Source organism: Mus musculus, chromosome 16 (genome assembly GCF_000001635.26).
Source record: "Mus musculus strain C57BL/6J chromosome 16, GRCm38.p6 C57BL/6J".
NCBI classification, from domain to species: Eukaryota; Metazoa; Chordata; class Mammalia; order Rodentia; family Muridae; genus Mus; species Mus musculus.
The window spans coordinates 34,225,017-34,245,136 of record NC_000082.6 but is presented as its reverse complement, the minus strand read 5'-3'; the positions used below and the strand labels follow the sequence as shown (position 1 = coordinate 34,245,136).

Sequence of the window (20,120 nt, the reverse complement as noted above, 5' to 3'; positions counted from 1 at the left end):
CATGCTCCATGCTTCACTATATCATTACTGCTTTCTGTAGATTAGAATCTGCTTGATTTTCAAGATCAGTGGTTTTCAACCTCCCTAATACTTTGACTCTTTAATACAGTATCATATTGTGGTGACACACACACCACAACCATAAAATATGGAGATATGGCTCAGAGTTTGAGAGCACTGGACTGATCTTTCAGAGGTTCTGAGTTCAATTCCCAGCAATTGAACACATGGTGGCTCACAACCATCTAAAATGAGTTCTAGCACCTTCTCCTGGCATGCAGGCAGAACACTGTACATATCTATCTATCTATCTATCTATCTATCTATCTATCTATCTATCAAAAAAATCCCCAAATAAAATTATTTTCATTGCTACTTCATAACTGTAATTTTGCTTCTGTTATGAATCTTACTGTAAATATCTATGTTTTCTAATGAGTCTTAAGTGACCCTTATGAAAGAGTCATTGAACTCCTACCCCAAAGGTGTTGAGACTCATAGGCTGAGAACCACTGCTCTAGACGACTAGCACACATATACAATGAGTTTGGTCACTCTTTTCTGGTCTCACCATTTGTAGCATCTAGCACAGCAGAACACAGGAACCAGGAGGGAAGCCCTGGCTTTAGTATCCACTAGCTCTTTAACTGACAATGGAACCTGAGTCGTTCCCAGGCTTCTGTGGCTTCCAGCTTTGGCTTCTGAAGTGAACAAACCACTTAGCTCCGAAGGTTCCTTCAGTAATGAAATATTTCAGATGACGTCTTTGCAGACGGGAGAACCGAGCAACTGTGTCCCTCACTATCAAGGCAAGCTTCAGCCACAGCAGTCCATCCGAGTGAGGCCAGTTTCTGCTTCTAGAAGGCAGGCCCGGAGATCTCCATACTGCCTGCCTCAGTGGGTCACTGTGAGGGTCTCGATGAGATGAACAATGCCAAAACTTTATAAATTTTATTATCTCAGTGTACAAATGTTTGCTGTTGCTATGGACATTGAACTTGCTATTAAAAAAAAAAAAAAAAACCAAAAACAGTTTGTATGTGGTTATAGTTTAAGGGTGGAAGAGGGCAGCAAGGGGTGGGTTAGTTGATAAGATTTCAGCCAGGAGCTGTAATCTAGCATCGTCCTGTGCACCCAGCAAGTCCCGGCTGACAGTGGTGCTTCTCACAGGTCACTGCAGAGCTGGATGCCTGGAACGAGGACTTGCTCCGGCAGATGAATGATTTCAACACAGAGGATCTGACCCTGGCTGAGCAGCGGCTACAGCGCCACACAGAACGGAAGCTTGCCATGAACAACATGACGTTCGAGGTCATCCAGCAGGGCCAGGACCTGCACCAGTACATCATGGAAGTGCAAGCGTCAGGTGAGCGGTTTCTCACTCTCCCGGCAGGAGAGATGATGGAAGCCAAAGGCCCGGTGTGCCCCAGCTTCCACACCATTCAACTCATCCCTGCAGATACAAAGAGTGGGGAGGTCCACCTTTGTTTTGAAGGGGAAGCAACATTGTAAGAACTGAAATAACTTGTTGTGGTTGTCCAGTTTGGGCTGTGGGAAAGATGAGACTGGAGCCAGAGTCTATGGGTCCTGAGGTGTGAGAACCAGTGATGGAAGCTAGTGCAGGCTTGCAAAAGTGAAAGTTTGGAAGAAGACTGAGCAGCCGTGCTGCTGTGGGCAGGGAGCTCCCGTGCCGCTCTCCTACCCGTGTCATGGTCCTTGCTCCTTCTGCTCCTCACAGGCGGTTTCCTGGTCTCTAGCTTATGCTTCCCAGAATCTTCGAGTTTTGTTCTTGCTTTTAATCACTGGTCTGTATATGAGTTTAAGCAGTGCTGGTAAGGGTTTATGGGAGATTGTATGACTTTATAACGTCCTAGGAAAACATACATGTTATTACGTTTTCCTGTTCAAGATTTATTAGCTATATTTTCAATAAATATGTGGATTCTTCACTGCCACTCTCTAAGGCAGTAACTAGGGAGAGACAAAGCTGCCCAGGGCAAGTGCTGGTCCAGAGGAAAAGGAAGCATACATCCTTTCTTAGCCCTGTGCAATGCAAGAACCTATTCTTCTCTCACCTAGCCACCCCTACCCATGGCCTCTTGGCAAGGTCTTGCTCTCCAGGTTGAAGTAGCCGGGCTGAGGCTCTCTCCTCTTTAAGGCAGGGTTGGGCCAAGCACCTGTTGATGGTGAGCATTAAAACAGGATTGGTGAGGGCGTGGGGGTGCTGAAAGTCCTACTGAGTTTTACAATATTGTGTTTATTCTGGAGGTCTGAAAAATAAGTATTGTGTGCCGTTCAAATGAACATCACTTCAGACCAAAGAGGGGAGAAGCCAATGTGTTCTGTTCACTTTTGTCAGCAAAGTTGTTCCGTGATCCATCTACGTCACAAAGAGGATGCAGTTGTCTGTAAGACACTGGTCATTCCAAGTGTGCAGCCCACATGCTAAGCAGCCTAAGAAGGCCTACTCGATTACTGGGAACTCCTCAGAAAGGCAATGCTCAGGCTTGTGTCTGGGTGTTCGTGAATGTGAATCTGAGTCTACGTGCTAAGAGAGTCTCCGGGTAGACTGTGTTCCCTGCGATTCGAGAGGCAGTCTTCTGACAACACCAGCTGTATCTTTTCAGGCCCTCCTCAGGAAAGGAAGAGTAGGGAACACAGGAACCAGATTCCCTTTCCTTGGTTGAGCATTTCATCTGCGCTCAGGGGTTAGTTTAGCCCAGCAGCTGCCTTGATGGTGCTCTCTCGTCCAGCTGGCCATCCAGCTATGATGGGAGCCTTGAGATAGAGAGTAACTAGAAGAGAGGCTGGGCAGAGCAACTCAGATGGTTACCCTTCATCCTTCTGGACATGTCTCCAAATGGATATGTGTGCTGGCATGACCTTTGGCGAGCCGACTTCTATCCCAGGATCCAAATACCCGTGGTGGCAGGAAGACGGCTGCTCGTGACTGGAAGTTGGCTGCGCTTGGCATCCATCTCAACCAGGAGGGCTGAGTGGGTGAAAATACCCCCAAGCAGATGGGCTGCCCACCCCCACAACATCCTGCTCTAGATAGGAGCTTTGTTGAAAGAGGTTTGGTTGGCCTCCTCAGCCCTCTCTACTAAGACTGGCTGTTCCCCTCCGCCTACCACGGCTAGCTGTTCAGTCTGGCACAGCCTATGAGACTGAAGGAGAGATGATTCCATGGGCTTTAGGGAGGCTATAACCTCGCTATCTGTCTCTGCCCTGCTCTGTAGAGCAGCATCTGTGTATTCAAAACCTGAGCATACAACGAGCGATCAGGGTTGGCTAGATCATACTTGACCTAGGAGAAGGGTGGGGACTGGAGCCAGAGCAGGCCACGGCTGAGGAACGTTCAAGTCATATAATATTTGTTTAATGAACTATATTTTGAGTCAAGGTGAAGTAAACAGTTGTACTGGAAAATAAGGACTATTATCAAAATTAAGACTTTTCTCCCTCTCTGCTAAATCAATTAAGGCCTATGCCTGATTGTTTTTAGTAGTTCGTGGAACTAGGGAATTTGCATATGCTTATTTTGCCAGGTTTTTCTGAAGCCTCCAGTGCATCTGAAGCAAAAGCCTTGGTGTGAATCAGCGTCCACCTTAGGAAACAGGGAAACAGAAACAATGCCCCACCCACTTCCCATCCTTTCCTTGCCACAGCTTGTCTGCTTGAGCCTCAGGGATGGCTGTGGTAGACTTTGCTGTTAGGAAACACACTCTCTGGCTTTCACATCCAGTTCTGCTGCCCATGAGCAGCCTGGCTTGGATGTTCTGATTTCCTCTTCATTAGGTCTTAGTCTTTTCTGTCTAGTCCACCATAGAGACTTGGTTTACAAATCCCTTCCAGTTCCCATTTGCTATGATTCAGTCCCTGTCCTACTGACTTTATCCCAGGTCCTATGTCCCGCAAACTGTGACATCTGACCTTAGTACTAAGACAACAACTATAGGACTTACGGATATACTGCTTTTGCGGTCAAAAGCCTCAGGCACCCTTCTTATGCAACGTTTTAAGTTTGAAAAGTTATTTGTGGAGCGTTAAAGAGATGCCTCTGTGGGTAAAGCACTTGCCACAGAAGCAAGTGGACCTGAGTTTGGATCCCAGGGCACAGTAGATACTTCACACCTCTGTCATCTCAACACTGGGCAGGACAGGGGAGGTGGGGAGATAGGTAAGTTCCCATGGCTCATGGAGCCAATCATTGAGCCCCAGGTATTGAAGGAAGATCCCTTTTCCAAAAAACAAATAATAAGAAGGAAAATTATAGAAGAAGACACTCAGTGTCAACCTACAACCCCTAAAAACATATGTGTATACACACATACACACATATACACACATACACATACATATACACACATGCATACACACACAAATACACACATACACACACAAATCACACATATACACCCATATACGCATACATACACACACACACACAGCTATAGGTATACACATATACATGGCCATGGACACACATTTAAGCATACACACACACAAGGTACAGGTATACACACATATGTTACCATGTACACACTCTTACACACACACATACACACACGCACACACACAATCTCACAGTCTGTGGAAATAATGCTTATAATTCACTGTTCCTACTGGGACTATCAACCTCAGCAGTTGAAAGTCCCGCTGCTGGTAGTGAGGATTGACCCCAAGCCTCACACTTGCGAGGTAAGTGTTCTACCTCATTCAGTTTTACCTTTTATTTGGGGATCAGTTTTCACTAAGTTTCACAGGCTGTCCTTTAACTCACTGTGTGGCTCAGACAGGTCTTGAGCCTGCTGTCCTTTTATCTCTGCCTCCTGAATATCAGAGCTTCCATGCCTGCACCACCAGGGTCTAGGTAAATACACACTTAAGTAAGCTGTGCATGCAGATGGCCTCATCTGTCATGCAACCAACAGCACAAATGTAAGAGGTGATACTGGGGTAAATCCCGGTCATCCTTACCACCTGGGTATCCTGGGACATGACACCCAATCTCCCCAAGCCTCCCCGTTTTCTGGAGAAGAGTAACCCACCATGTGGGGTACCCATGAGGGTGCAGTGGATCCTACATAGGCATGGAAGAGCTCCAGTGAGGGTGATGCATCCAGCGTTGTGTTTGTATTCTAGCCCGTAGAGCATCCTAATGGGGTCACTTGGCCTCTTCAGCATTGAGAGTGAGGTCTCCTACACAGCAGCCTCTAGCAGAACGCTTATGCCTTATGCATAGCAAGTTCTCAGTACTGACATTTGCTAAATTAAACACAAATGAGCATCAGTGTGGGTGGGACAGATGAAGGAAAAAATAATAGGTGGAAACTAATTTTATTTGTGACATAAATGGAAAGAAGATGGAAAGCCTGTGCTTTTTCAGAATGAAAGCTGCTCTGGGCTTAGTAGGGATGTGGACTCTTGGAGCTGAGAGGAGAGAAGAGAAGCATGATGTAAGCCAGTGCTTCACTACTGCTCCACAATGCCGTGATGTGAGCCAGTGCTTCACAATACAGCTACATGTTGAGAACCACCTGGGGAACATTTTTGAAATACCAGCGTCTGGGCTTCATTGCTTAGGGAGCCATCCTTAATTGGCCTGGTTTGGGCCGAGGCTGTCCTGAAGGACTTCTGAGGTATAACCAGAGTAGTCAACATCGATCTAAGAACCTGGCTAAATGACTCTGTACTTTCTTACCTTGGTTTTTACATACAAAATGTCGCAGAAAGATGAATGGTAGGGATGGAGAAAAGAGAAAAGATGTTCTCACTCTATGGTAAACAGAGAAATTTAAGGACAGAATCAGCCGGGAACCTTCTAGGTTTGGCAATATAACCATGGATGCTCAACTCTGGACCCTAACGGGGCTCTCTTTTTTTTCTTGAGAAAATTAAAATTATAATGGAGGCTGAGAGCATTACTCAGTGGCAGGACACTTGCCTCATGTGCTCGGTCCTGGGTCCAATTCTAGCATGTCGAAGGAATCAAAAAAAAGTGGCACCATGACCTAAAAGCCAAAGAAACTAGAACGGCACTTGTTATTAGCTGTGACCTTGAGACACACACACACATACACACATATACATACATACATTCACACATATATACACACACACATACATACATACATACACATATTCACACATATATACACACATACACAAACACACATACACACACATATACACACATATATACACACACACACACACATACATACACACACACACTTACACATATACACATACATACACACACATACATACACACACATATACACATATATATGAATGGTGAGTGCTCTACAACTCAGTATAAAAAGAGAATGCCTGCTTCTTGGGCTGTGGCCACTGCCATCTTATAGAATGGTTATGAACCCGGTCATTGTTAGATCTCCTCAGCAGCTTTAAGAACATTTAATGGCCAACTTCTAGCCAGCCAGAGATTCTGGGTCTGTGGTGTTCGCAGGACACAGTGATTTTCAAAAGTCCTCCAGATGAATCCAGTGTGAACTATGTTGACAGCATCAGTCCAGTAACATTCAAAATACCATCTTTTCTAACAACATACATTAAGTACATAAGTGTCACTAGGTTTTATATTTATAAGACACAGCAATTTCATCAGCAATCACCACTATATTCTCGCTAATTTCCCTCAAGAAAAAGGACAATTTGGGAAAAGAGTATTTGGAACTGACAAAATGCCAGACATCATATATCTATCCAGGTCCTTACAGCAGCCGTAGGTTATCATTCCCATTTTACAGATGAGGAGAGTGGGGCTTGGGGAAAGGTACAGAGCCAAGACGATTACCATTACCAGGTTTCAGAGCATAGCCTCAAACCTGAGCCTGTCCCTCCTCAGGGCTCTCCACCATCCTGCACAAACCCACTTCGCCCCCAAAGAGCTCTGCTTGCTCACTGGTCAGAGCAATGCATGAGCAATATGAGCCAAGAACAGGGGGAGAAGAGGCAGTGGCCAAGTGGAGCAAACATGGCCCCAGCATCTGAGAGCCTACATTCCAGTGACAATGTGAGCAAGGTGTAAGAAGCCATCCTTGAGAGGGAACTGAGCCAGTTCCCTGTCAGGGGGACACTGAAGAGAAAAGAAATGAGAATACATTCACTCTCTGAGAAAAAGACAACCTGTCTTTCTGCATTATTACTGGGAGTAATTTTTATTGTTGGGGACATCATTACTGTCCCTAAGCAGGACAGGTAAGTCTATCATTAAATTGAGGGCAGTGTTATCAACAAAAGCAAACTCTACTCAGAGGTGATGTCTGGAGATGGACCAGTTGGTAGGGTTTAACTGGAACTCACACCGATGACTGGGAGCAGAGGAAGGAAGAGTGTGGAATGGGCACCTCTAGGTGTGGCCAGGATAAGTCTGTATGCTCCTCTCATCCCCTCCCCCTGTATTTGAGATTGTGGAGATGCAGTAGGCGCCCTCTTCATCCCTGTAGTCCTGGACACATTATATAAGACAGTAACAAGAGAAACAAACAGAATTGCACAGCCTGGGTCTTGGGGCTCTCAACGACATACTGAGCAAGCTTTCTTGCTGAGTCACTAACTCTGAGCAGCCATTCACACGTACAGTGGCAGGGTTCAGTCACCTGCCTGCTAGAGAAAGACAAAGCCCAGCGCTCTGAATCCTAGGGATGTGGTGAAGCCAAGGTTGTCTGGAACAGAGCCACACTGTAACTGCGGAGAAGCGGAGATGGGTCTGAAATTACATTTCCTGAAAGTCAGCACAAGGTCAGAGTTATCCTCCTATCCCCCGATCCCCTTTACCCTACCCCCTGCTAACCCTGACCCCCAACGTGGGCAAGCCACAGGGAGTAGAAATTGCTTCAGTTCTTTTTATTTCAGTCCAGAAGATGCTCTACCTACCGCACCCTTCTGGTGACTGAAAATAGTAGGCAGAGGGGTTGGCTGCCAAAAGAACAAGCCGTTCTCTTCCATCTCCCACAGATATTTCAGGAGCTGGGACTTGGAATTATGAAACTCACAGAAAAAAATAAACATAAAAAGATACTGAAATTATTATCATGTAACACCAGAAAATATTTTTCCCACTCTCCCATATTGTCCTTATATAAAACTCTATTTTTGCCTCCAGAAATGAGTTTCCCCTCGTGTGGGCGGACTTGCCTGTGCTTCCCAGATGCAGATGCCAGAGTGCCGGAGACAGGGATGAGTTTCCAGTGGTGTGTCAGGGTAATGGAAGCATCTCTCAGTGAAGATTGATTTTGTAGGTGGCCATATGTTACGGTTGATGTGCTCCTTTGGGAATTTATCTGCGAGGATTTTAATGTGAACCCCATTATTAGTTGGATCCCCACTCTTCTGTATCTCACACAGGATATGACCATAAGATTCTCAGCTGCTTTGGGTCACAGATTACAGAATGAGAAATCAGAGCAAAGATGTGGACCGAACAGTGAGGCCACATAGCCAAGTAGAGTCAAGGATCAGAATAGAAGAGCAGCCAGGGTAAGGCTAAATAAGTAGACAATCAATGAAACTCGGGAAACAGCATGGGTCACGGTTTGCATCCTGGACAGGAACCAAGAAGGCATGAATTTAAGAGCACCATCGGAAACTCATCTCTGTCTCTGGCATGCCGGCATCTGCATCTGGAAAGCGTAGACAGCTCTGCCCACAGGAGGGGAGCCAAAAATAGAGTTTTATATGATTCTAACATTCCAGGTTGACTTTGCAACTTAAGACTAAAAGTCTAGCCTCCAGCAAGTGAAGGGATGAGCTAAAGCGAGTCCCTTTATCCCATCTGACATTATCAGTGACCCTCCTAAAGCAGAAATCCAGTTGAGGCAGGCTTCCCTGGACCTGTTGCTGATGGGCAGAGAAGAAAGTGTGCATAACTGCACATCAGGTGTCATGAGAGGGATACAGAAAGATCAAGGCAGGGAGGATGATGAGGGAGGACCGAGCCTTTGGTTGGTGGGTACTGACTGCAGCTGTGCTCCAGGCTGATTGTTGTCTAGGTTGGGAGCTATGTTCATAAACACTGGAAACACATGTCAGCAAGTGACTGGCCCTAGACCTGCTCTGAGTCCGTAGAGTGAAGGGCAAGCTCTGTGTGCGAGCAAAACTTAAAGGTGAAGGTTTTTCTGAATGTGCATGACATTCGTTGTCCCTGTGGTATTGTTGGGAATACTTATCCTGTATATTTGGGAGATAGATAGCATTGATTTCTTAGGAGACCTAAGTCGTTGGCTACTTTCATCTAATCATAAATTATACCTAACTAGTTAGAATAGAACATTCCCTTGGCAGGAGTGCCTAAGACAGGGTCCTTTTGATTTGGCTTTATCATGTCCAAGATGACTCAAGTTTGCTTATGAATCTGGGTGTTGGCAAGTCTCCAAACAGGTGCTGCCAGGAGCTGTCTCTCTTAGGATGGATCTCCAGAGTTACAGCATCCTCTCTTCCACTTATGGAAAGGACCTGGTGTGTTGAAATTTGCTTCCTGGACAAAGGATTCATTCGTCCTAACGAGCTGGCATTGTCCTAAGTGAGGACCGATTACAGGATCTGTCCAGCTGCACTGGGAGCTGTGTTGCAGTTGGCCAATAACGGCAACTCCCAAAGTCGAGCTTTCTTATATAATTAAAGCAATGTTGTGGGCTCCATGCTGCCTGGGTTTTAATTGTTTGCTTTTTTTTTTTTTTTTTTTTTTTTCCAAACAGGAATCGAGTTAATCTGTGAGAAGGACCTTGACCTGGCAGCTCAGGTGCAGGAGCTGCTGGAGTTTCTCCATGAGAAGCAGCACGAGCTGGAGCTCAATGCGGAGCAGACGCACAAGCGGCTAGAGCAGTGTCTCCAGCTGAGGCACCTCCAGGCTGAGGTCAAACAGGTGAGCAGGCCGGGCAGGCGCCCGCCCTCGCCCTCGGAGCTGCAGGCTGCAGGGAGGCAGACGGTGTGCCCTCTGAGTAACCCAGCCTTAGAAAAGAAGCTGGGGTGTGAATTAGTTGGATTAATTTCTGCAAGCCTGGCTGTTGTCACAAAAGACCCAGTGGGACAATGGCTCAAACCATGAATGCATTAATCCTCTCACATATGATGTTCTAGGAACATTCCAGAGAATTCTCAGTGTTCTTCACTGAATGCATTCTCTCCCCTCCTGTGCTTGATTCTATCACATAGTCCATGAGAAATAAAAATCCATCCTCAGTAATTTAATTATAGTCCACTGTTGTAGAGCCAGGTTGCTCTCTTTGGGGCACCTTGGTGCCTAGTCCAGCTCCTGACACAGAGTTGGTAAGTAAAGATTCAGTAGTAGCAATTATCATTATTTCCAATGTGTGTATGGTTCTTATAATAACACTTTGGGAAACTGGGAATATGGCTCTGTGGGTGAAGTGCTCATCACACAAGTACAAGGAACTGAGTTTGGAACGGCAGCACTCAGACACACACACAAGTCAGGCACAGCAGGGTGAGTGCAGCACTCACACACACACAAGGCAAGCACAGCAGGGTGAGTGCAGCACTCAGACACACACACAAGGCAGGCACAGCAGGGTGAGTGCAGCACTCAGACACACACACAAGGCAGGCACAGCAGGGTGAGTGCAGCCACAGAGCAAGGATGGGGTAGGGTCGTAGAGACGGGCAGATCCTTGGGACCCATTGGCATGCTAGCCTAACTATACTGGGCAGCTCCCAGTTTAGCCAAAGACCCTACCTCAGAAAGCAGTGCTGGGGCTGGAGAGATGGCTAGGCAGTTAAGAGCACTTGCTGCTCTTGAAGAGAACCCATGTTCAGTTCTCAGCATTCACGTGGTGGCTCAGAACTGTCCATGACTCCAGGTCCAATAGAGTTCAATGCCTTCTTCTGATCTCTGCAGATACCACACCCACATGATGCACATACGTATATACAGGTAAAACACTCATACATATGAAATAAATTGTTAGGAAGGAAGGAAGGAAGGAAGGATGAAAGGAAAGAAATGAAGAAGGAAAGGAAAGGAAGAAGGAAAAGAGAGAGAGTGAAACTGAGAAAGACACCAAACATCAGCATGTAGCTTCCATATGTTCACACACGCATACACACACATGCACACTCACACATGTGTATACATATAAATACACACACATACATGCACACACACATGCATATACACACATGCATACACACACCTACACACATACATATCCCAATCACACATGTGACTACATACATATATATTATACATACAAGAATATTTTCTTGCCATTTAAAAGTTAGTTAAAAGGAGGAGAGGTCTTATCTGCACAAGGGATTATAGCAAGCATTTTTACTGGAGGACATACTCAGAAACATGCACAATGGCACACTTGTAAATGTTGCTGTCCTAAGCAACCTAGTGGCTGTTATTGTGAACAGTTGATGGAGGCTTCTTTTGATAGAGAGAGACTGAAGACGTGAAAACATTAGCAGTTCTACTTCTGGGTGCTGTTTCTGTCTCTAGAAATATTCTTGATTCTCTCTGAGGCAGACACTATTGCCATTGTTCAGATGAGGCCACCAGAGCTTAGAGAGTCCCCAGACACTGGTCACAACAAGGAAAGAACACACTACCACCCTCCAGGGGTCTAGGAATGCCTGGCAGGTCAGCCTGCCACCTTACCTCAATGGCTGCTGATGTCTGCATCACCCCCTCCTAAGAGACCCAGTGGCCTGCTTTGGAGGCTGCACTCCACCTCTCAAGCTGTTCTGGGCAGGGAAGCATCTTCTACTCTTAAACATGATTTCTCATGTGCAGTGATAACTGGAGCTTAGATTTAAATTAACTGCGTTAGCATTGACATCTCATTTTTTAACTACTGCTCAGTTGTTCACATTTAGGGTGTCCCTTTCTGATGTTTGTGTCACACTTGTCACACAGTTGTTGTGTTGGGTGATATGGTCTCCATTACCCCGAGCTCCCAATCAGCGCTCAGCCAGAGCATGCACATGTGGCCTGAGGATCTGAGAGCCACACACCAGGCTTGCTCACTAAGCTGCTTTCTAGACTTTCTCAGCCTAATCAGACCAGGGTCCCACCTGAGCTTCCAGGAAGACTTGTCATTCATACGGAGGATGTGATGGAAATGCCAGCATGAGACTAGTAACAGGCATACAAATTTTAACATTCTTGGAATCATGACAGTGCATTATTTTCATATGGGAAGAAAAGAAAGATCTTACTCCATGAGAACAAGCCCTTGGATGAAGCTTTGTCTACAAGTAAGAAAACTGGGGTACCATAGGATCAGGAAGCAACAGGGACCTCTTATATTGTTAGCTAAAACTCCCAAATCCAGGGTTTTCCTCTGCAGGGGCCCACAACCCCCTGTGCATGCAGAAGCCATAGAGAGAATGAGCAAAACTCAGTCAGGCTTCCATGTCCTCACCATATCTGAGATGTGCTGGGGTAGCCTTGGCTCCACAGCGAATGGCACCTGCCTGAGATCAGTGGAGCTGCAGCATCTCAAAGTCTGCCTGTGTGCCCATTCCTGGTCATTTTCATGATTAGGATGGTAGGAATGGGCTTTCAAACAAAGTAGAAAACAAAACATTCCTGGTGAGCTTTGACGAAAAACCTAGACTTTTGCTTTATGTCTTGTTCCAGCATCAATGGCCTGACATCTAAATGTGTTCCCATTGATAATTTCATGACTTAGAGGACATAACTTCCTTCTGCAGGTGCCTACTCTACAGCAAGGCGTGGCTAACCCACGGGGGAATTGTAGTTAGAAATCTATACAGGGATGAATGTTCTCGAGAGGCAGGGGCCGGTGGATCTCTGAGTTCCAGACCAGTGTGCTCTACAGAGTGAGTTCCAGGACCGCTGGGGCTACACAGAGAAAGCCTGTCTCGAAAAAACAAACAAAGAATGAGTGCTCACCTGACACTTGGGAAACCCGCAGAGGGCTTTCCAGAGGACAGTGGCCCTTCAGGGCGGCAGGAACTGCTGCTTGGTTAAGCCACCATGCCTCATTAGTCAGACTTGTTTTCCTTGTCAGCAGAGGCTCCTTCATCAAGGATCCATCTGATCCAGTTTCAAAGGAAGCATTTGTGTCTGATGGAAATTGGTGGAGCAGGAAATATTGATTTCTAAGCTGTTGACACTTGGAAAAAAGGAGTTAATTTAGATGTCAGTATTGATCAGTGAAGCTAAGTTTTGATGCAGGCTTGAGAGAATATATTCTCAGAGAGAAAGAGGGAAGAGAAGGAGGGAGGGAAGGAGGGAGGCAGGGAGGGAGGGAGAGAGGGGGAGAGAGACAGAGAGAGACAGAGAGACAGAGAGAAAAGACACCTTAATTAAAGTGCCATTAATGAGACCGAAATCGGAGGAACAACACTGTTGTGATACCACTCTGTCATCGGAACTCACACATTAAAGGTTTACATTTGACTGTGTGTGGCCATCATAATCCTAAGGGTAGTTAAATTATATTAAAGTGACGCTTTAAAGGACGAAGAATTCATAGACATTTGACTGAAATTTATCTTCAACTATTCCAAACAAATGAAATGTCACAGAGTGATGAATGCCACAGATTGCCTGTTCCGTGATTGGCTGTATCTAAGACAGGCAGACACATAGCTCTGGAGAAAACCAGACCCCAAAAGGAAACCACGCCACTGATTACAGCACACGGTGCAGGTCCCAGGTCACTGGAAAGCCACTCAGGTTACTCTTCAGGCCCCACAGAATTCTCTGGCTGCCTCCAGGAACATTACTACTTGAGGTAAAGATGTCCTCACATCTATCAGATAAATTCAGGAGGGGGTTGGGGGAATGATGTAATGGCATAAAATAGAATGCATGTCCATATGTTTTCCATATGTACATATTGAATATAAAATGAGAGAGCATGTATTTGTAAAATAATTGGATTGCTTCTGTGGGCCAAATCTAGCCAGAATGTGCTTACAATCAGTAGACACTTAAAACAAAGAAACAATATTAGCCTGCCCTTATGCCTCTGTGATTGATTACTGTGTTCACTTTTGGTGAGCGCATATCAGAGTCAGAAAGGAGCTGGCAGAAGTCCAAGCCAAAAAAAAAATAGAGAGAGACATCGTTTCTTAAAAGAGATAATTAGAGGTCATAATGGAATACGGACACAGCCTATAAAGCCATAAATGATGAACACATACAATCTCATGTACTTCCAGAACTAAGGAATTCTGAAGTTAGACATCGAGAGAGCCAAGCATTTATTTTGTGGTTGGAGTCACAGAAGTAACCAGGCCTTGAGAGAGGTTGTGTACAGTAACAATCCAGAGTCAGTTGACTTGAGAACAACTTCTTGGCTTTCTGGGGGTTATGAGCAGGAGAACAGTCATCTGCCAGCCATTTCTCCAGCCTCCAAGAGAACTGGATCCAGGCTGCTCAGCTTGAGGGCATCATCATCTGTGGGTAGCCATTGTCTATTCCTGGTGTGGGCTTACACGAGCCTCTTTGACCTGAAGAAATAAAAGGCCTATATTTTTAGCTTTCCCGCTAACTGAAGACAATCTAAGCTGAATTCTTGGCTTGGCACTTTAGTCCCCAAACAGTAATATTCTTTCTTCCAATCTCTGGTTTCTACATATTCAGTTTCTTTCTGAATACACACGGTTCTCCAAGGTTAGAGGGACAATCTCTGGATTTTATCAGGGGGTAAAGTGTTAAAGCAGAAAATGACCTTTAAGGCTACCTGTCTCCATCAAAGTCCCAGCCCCTTTCTCCTTGCTATGATAAAATACCCTGACAAAGACAAGAGAGGCTTTCCTTGGGCTTCCAGAGAGATACAGTGTATCATGGCGGGAAGAAACAGCAGCAGGCAGAAAAGGCAAGTTTGCCAGGTGCCTCGACACTCAGGAGCAAAACAAAGGGTGGCTCACTGTTTAAAGCATTGAGGCCTGCCCGGTAACCACTCCCTCCCAAAGAATGTGGCAGGAACCTTCTTGGGACTAAGTGTTCATATACATGAGCCTATGGAAGACACTTTTACTTTCAAATCATAGCACTAACCCATTAGGGAAATTGTTACTGCAGTTGATTAGAGCGAAATGCTACTATTATGATTTGAAAAGTGCTTTTACATTAAGGATTTTATTTTTATTCTAACTCTTTTGTTCAGCAAAGGAAAGTAGACATTTTACAGGTGAGAAAGCTGACCTTTGATTAAATGTTTCTAAAGTCACAGTTTGATATTAATAGAACCAGTATTTCCTCATTTTAGTTACAATATTTCCCCCCACTACCTAGCATCCTTGGGTGCTCAAGGGGTAATAACTAACACATTTGATGAACCAGAAGAATTGAAAGAACCTCATAATAGACAGATATGCCAACAGGACTCTCAGTGATCTGAGGACAAAGGATGAGAGATAGGAACCTGAGAAACTGGTGCGACATCAAAATGGTGTTCATTTAAATAACCGCATAAAGTTAAATGGCTTTTTTCCCTCACTGGGAGAATTGTAACTGATGAATCACAGCACTACCCATCTTTGCTCCAAACTGAAAACCAAAAACGAGCAGCAGCCCAGTCATTATCATCCAGCTTAGCATTTCCTGGTGCATTGCCTTAGCCTCGTGATTCCAAAAGGAGGGAGAGGGTTATCCAGACCCGGAGGAGACTGCTGGGGTTCAGGGAAGTCGATTTTGCCAAGGAAGGAATGAGGTCAGGCTCTCTGACTTCAGATGTTAGTCTTCTCTCCATTTTGCCCGTTTTGCTTCCAGAACTGACTCACGATGCTTACTTGGTTCCTTCTTGGCTTAAAGCCATGGCTATAAACTTCCATGCATCTCTATATTCCTAAAGTCAGACCGTTAGGACTGCAAAGTCCTAGGATGCCTTCATAAACAGCGTTTTGGAAATACGAGTAAACAAGAATATTGTATGATTTGCTGAAAGAAGTAGATACGTAAGTGCATGACATCCTTCAGTGGGGATGCTGGGAAGTGGGTATTCCCACCACATAGTACAACTGACGTGGCTAGAACTAGAGGACAATATTCTAGCAAGACTCTCGAGGAGTAGACTAACACTGACTTGCGATGCTCATGCAGAAGGTATTTTGATGACACCCACAAATGAGTCTCCAAAGCAAGCAGGGAGCAGCAAAACATGATAGAGGGACATAGTTAAAAATAGGCACTGTGAGCTCCAAAGAGGCAAAGAATGTGGCTTTGCAGTCTGTGAATGCATGTTCCCAGATCAACAGGCAGCTTTTCAAAGTCATTAGCACCTCGAGCCAGCCAGCCACAATCCACCGGGGACAACAGGGTTTTTACACATACATGCGGAACAGTTATTTCCTACAGCTAATTACTCTAGAGATTGGCATCTCATCCACAATCTGCCAGGTTGGCCACGAATTAACATCTCAATCCAAATCACCCAGCTCCGGCAGGATTTATTCCTCATGTTATCTGTGTACAATAAGGCTTCAGTCAGGTTCTGCTTAGGATTGAAAGCAGCAGGGTGCCTTTGAGAGTTATGGGGCAGGAGACCAGGGGAACAAATTTTCCATTTGTTCAACACAAATAAAAAGCTAAGAACCAATAGAGTGGCATACAGATGGTATTCCTTGATTTTTGAAATCTCAGAACTTTTTTCCTCACCAAGCAAGAGTCTCAGGCTCCCTAGAAAAGGAGATGCTTGCCAGTGTTCTAGTGATCACACACCAGGTAAGTCTTCAGAGCCTAGGGCTTCCTTTGGATTAGTTGTGCCAAGTGGATTAGCCTGATAATTACATCTCTATTTTCCTTGACCGCTCTAGACCAGCAGTTCTCTAGCTATGGGTCATGACCATAAGATAACATATTTCCAATGGTCTTAGGAACCCCCAACCATGCATTTATTTTTGCTGCTACTTCATAGCTGTAATATTGCTACAGAGCTGTGTCTCGTGGTCATGACCCACAAGTTGAAAACCACTGTTCTCTCTCTCTCTCTCTCTCTCTCTGGGCAGACCTCATTCTTGCCCCCCCTTCTCCTGATATTTCCCATTTTTTATTTCTTTTCCCCAGTACTTATCGGGAACCCTCAAAGTCATGTTCAGGTCACTGGGTAATTTAAGTTGGTTAGATTTTACTTTCCCTTTTGGTAACGATCTATTCATTAGATTTTGCTTGCTTTCTGCCCTTCCTTTGAGTTATTTGCTTATCAAGCTTGTATACTCTGGGCTGCTATATAAGAAATAGGTCCCAGGATGTGACTTGGGTAATCTTCATTATTTTTAAAACATTACTATGCAAGAGCCATTAAGTGGATGTGGAAGATTAAAATTTGCCTGGAAGATTTCCCTAGACTTTGGGGAGTTCACATTTTTTGTTTGTTTGTTTGTTTGTTTTTTGATTTTTCGAGACAGGGTTTCTCTGTATAGCCCTGGAAGGAGGTAAAATATAGGTTGAAATAACCAAAAAGTTGTCTGTGGTAAGTCACGCTAAAGTGATCCACACAAAATCCAACCATACTGCAGGAGGAAGAGATTGTTTTTAACAGGCAGAGTAGTGAAGTGTGAACAAATTCAAGAGGTTCTTCTTCGAACTGGGCCCTTTATAATCCAAGTACATTGTATGAAATTCTCAACAAATAAATAAAACATAAATACATAAATAATAAAAAACTGAAAGAAAAAGATACCAACAATTGGAATTTCTCTGTACCATTCTGTGATCAAGAAAGAAGTTTAGACATGCATAAAACACAGCCAGATGAAGTCCTGATAATTAATTTGGTGGGAACCTTGGGACAGCAGAGTGATACAGGAAAGAAATGACATGAGAATAAAGTGGGGACAGGAACTGCATGCCTTATGACAACAAATACAGGGAGACTGGGAAGGTGGCGCTTCAGGATCCTTGCTGTCCTTTCTCTAACAAGGAAGAAAAGATAGTCCTTTGATTGAGGTAGCCATAGGGAAAGCAATGGCTCTAGAGAAACTGGAGAGCCATTCACCTGAGTGCTTATCCAACTCCCTAGGTTCTGGGATGGATCCGCAATGGAGAGTCGATGCTCAACGCCAGCCTGGTCAACGCCAGCTCTTTGTCGGAGGCAGAGCAGCTGCAGCGGGAGCATGAACAGTTCCAGCTAGCCATCGAGGTAACCCCCAAATCTGGATGCATTGTTTGTGCATGCCTCTTTGACTCTGGGCCATGGGCAGGATGGCTGTCTCAGATGTCAGCGTTCCCTTGGGTGGTGGAACCCTTGTGCTTTCGAGGGACATAGTACATGAGCCTCTTTCACACTTGGGTATGCAGAATGCAGGATTTATTCTGCCCCTCACCCAAGATATCAGGAGCCATGTATGCACACTTCAGATGAGAATATTTGCTGCTCCCTCAGACCTTAAGGCCCTAGTGCAGTTTTACCCATTTTTACTCACAAACTGTGTAGCAGTGAGAAGTACAAAGGTATAAGGTGGCAAGGCTTCCTGTTGAAAACCACTCAGAAATGAGGATAAACAATTGCGCAGGTCAGTAGTAAACTGGAATACTACTTGTAAACACTTTGATTCTAGGTTAGAATTTGACTTTTAACAAGGACCGCAAGGCTTCCAACAGACTGTATTATACAGTTTGCATGCTGAAAGTGGCTGTTCAGTTATGCTAGCAGAAGCCATACTTGAAGAATAAACTGAAAGTAGAAGTTTACCAGCTGGGACTTTGGTCAACTTTTTAATAAGGTTTTTTTTTTAAGGCCCATTTTAAAAGAAATTTTCACTTTGGATAAAGTAATGTTGCCTTGCTTTAAATAATACCTTCAATTATCTTCCTGCTAGGTAGGACCTTCTCCTCCCAGAGAGACTTTAGCAGATTGCTTCTCAGTGGTGTCTGAGAAAGAATAAAAATGGCCCACAGAACTATATTAAAAACAAAATAGGTTGAGCATCCGTGGGGAGAAAAGCAAAGGACAGAAACCTCAGATTCTTGGTACATGTGGTTCGGTATAGAACTTTGCCTACTTCTGGGTGTATAGGAACTACAAATAGGCAACTTTCTTTTTTTTAATTACCACTAGCAAAAAAATTCTACATAATGATGGCAGAAAAATAATGAATTTTAATTAACTGTGCTCATAATTGTCTTTTAATGTGGCAGTCCAACTGACTGATAGCCTTTTGTAAACTGATATTAATTGAATCCAGCCATTTATTTTTCCAGAAGCCATCTTTCATGCATATAAAAATGGCATTAATGCTGGGCAGTGGTGGCACACGCCTTTAATCCCAGCACTTGGGAGGCAGAGGCAGGCAGATATCTGAGTTCGAGGACAGCCTGGTCTACAGACTGAGTTCCAGGACAGCCAGGGCTACACAGGGAAACCCTGTCTCAGGAAAAAAAATAAAAATAAAAAATGGCGTTAAGATGACTGACATGTTCCCAGCACTACTTGATATCTTCTCAGGAAATATTAGTATCTGTCAGTACTGTCTGGGATTTGAGATTGAAAAGCAAACAGCACATATTGCACATGTGGTATAAGCAGTTCACTTACTGTAGAAGAGCTACCCTGCAGCAAGGAGTTCTATGTCTCTGTGGTAGTTTACTAGCAATCCCAAATTGATAATGGTGAGAGCTCTTTGGGAGACACCTAGATTGGGGTTATAGTCAGGTACTTACTGGTCAAGTGTCTATAGCAGTGGTTCTCAACCTTTTGGGTTGAACGTCCCTTTCATAGGGGTTGCATAGCAGATATCCTGCATATCAGATATTTACACTATATCTCATAAAAGTGGCAAAATTACAGTTCTGATGTAGCAATGAAATAACGGGGGTGGGGGTCACCACAACCTAGGAGCGGTATTAAAGGGTCACAGCATTAGGAAGGTTGAGAACCACTGCTCTAAGGGCTTAGGCAGCAGTGAGGGTTTAGCAACAGATGGGAGCATGATGTGAAGCTATGGGGGATTTAGGCAGAGATAGCTCTTGCTCGTCTTTCTCCTTGAATAAGAATACTTGGATTGAGTGAATACATTTCCAGTCTCTTAATCAAATGTCTGACAAGTCAGACCAAGCCTCACAGCACACTAGAGTACCCTAATGAACTTTGAGAAAGGGATGGTAAGTGTTTCCACGGTGTATTGAAAGGCTAAACTCTGTGTGGCTGTGT

General features: G+C 44.7%; 1 protein-coding gene across 39 annotated transcripts in view; it reads left to right on the top strand.

The window, feature by feature from the left end:
* The window catches only part of Kalrn (kalirin, RhoGEF kinase), a 604,205-nt gene that overhangs the window by 328,141 nt on the left and 255,944 nt on the right, over positions 1-20,120 (top strand). For all 39 annotated transcript variants that reach the window (XR_001781845.2, XR_001781844.2, XR_003951799.1 and 36 more), the window contains 3 exons: positions 1,171-1,366; positions 9,726-9,892; positions 17,991-18,110. Coding sequence is in view for 36 of the 39 variants with exons in the window: in XM_011245955.2 (XP_011244257.1) it covers positions 1,171-1,366; positions 9,726-9,892; positions 17,991-18,110 (483 nt within the window). In the remaining 3 variants the exon portion in view is untranslated. The remainder of the gene's footprint in view (positions 1-1,170; positions 1,367-9,725; positions 9,893-17,990; positions 18,111-20,120) is intronic.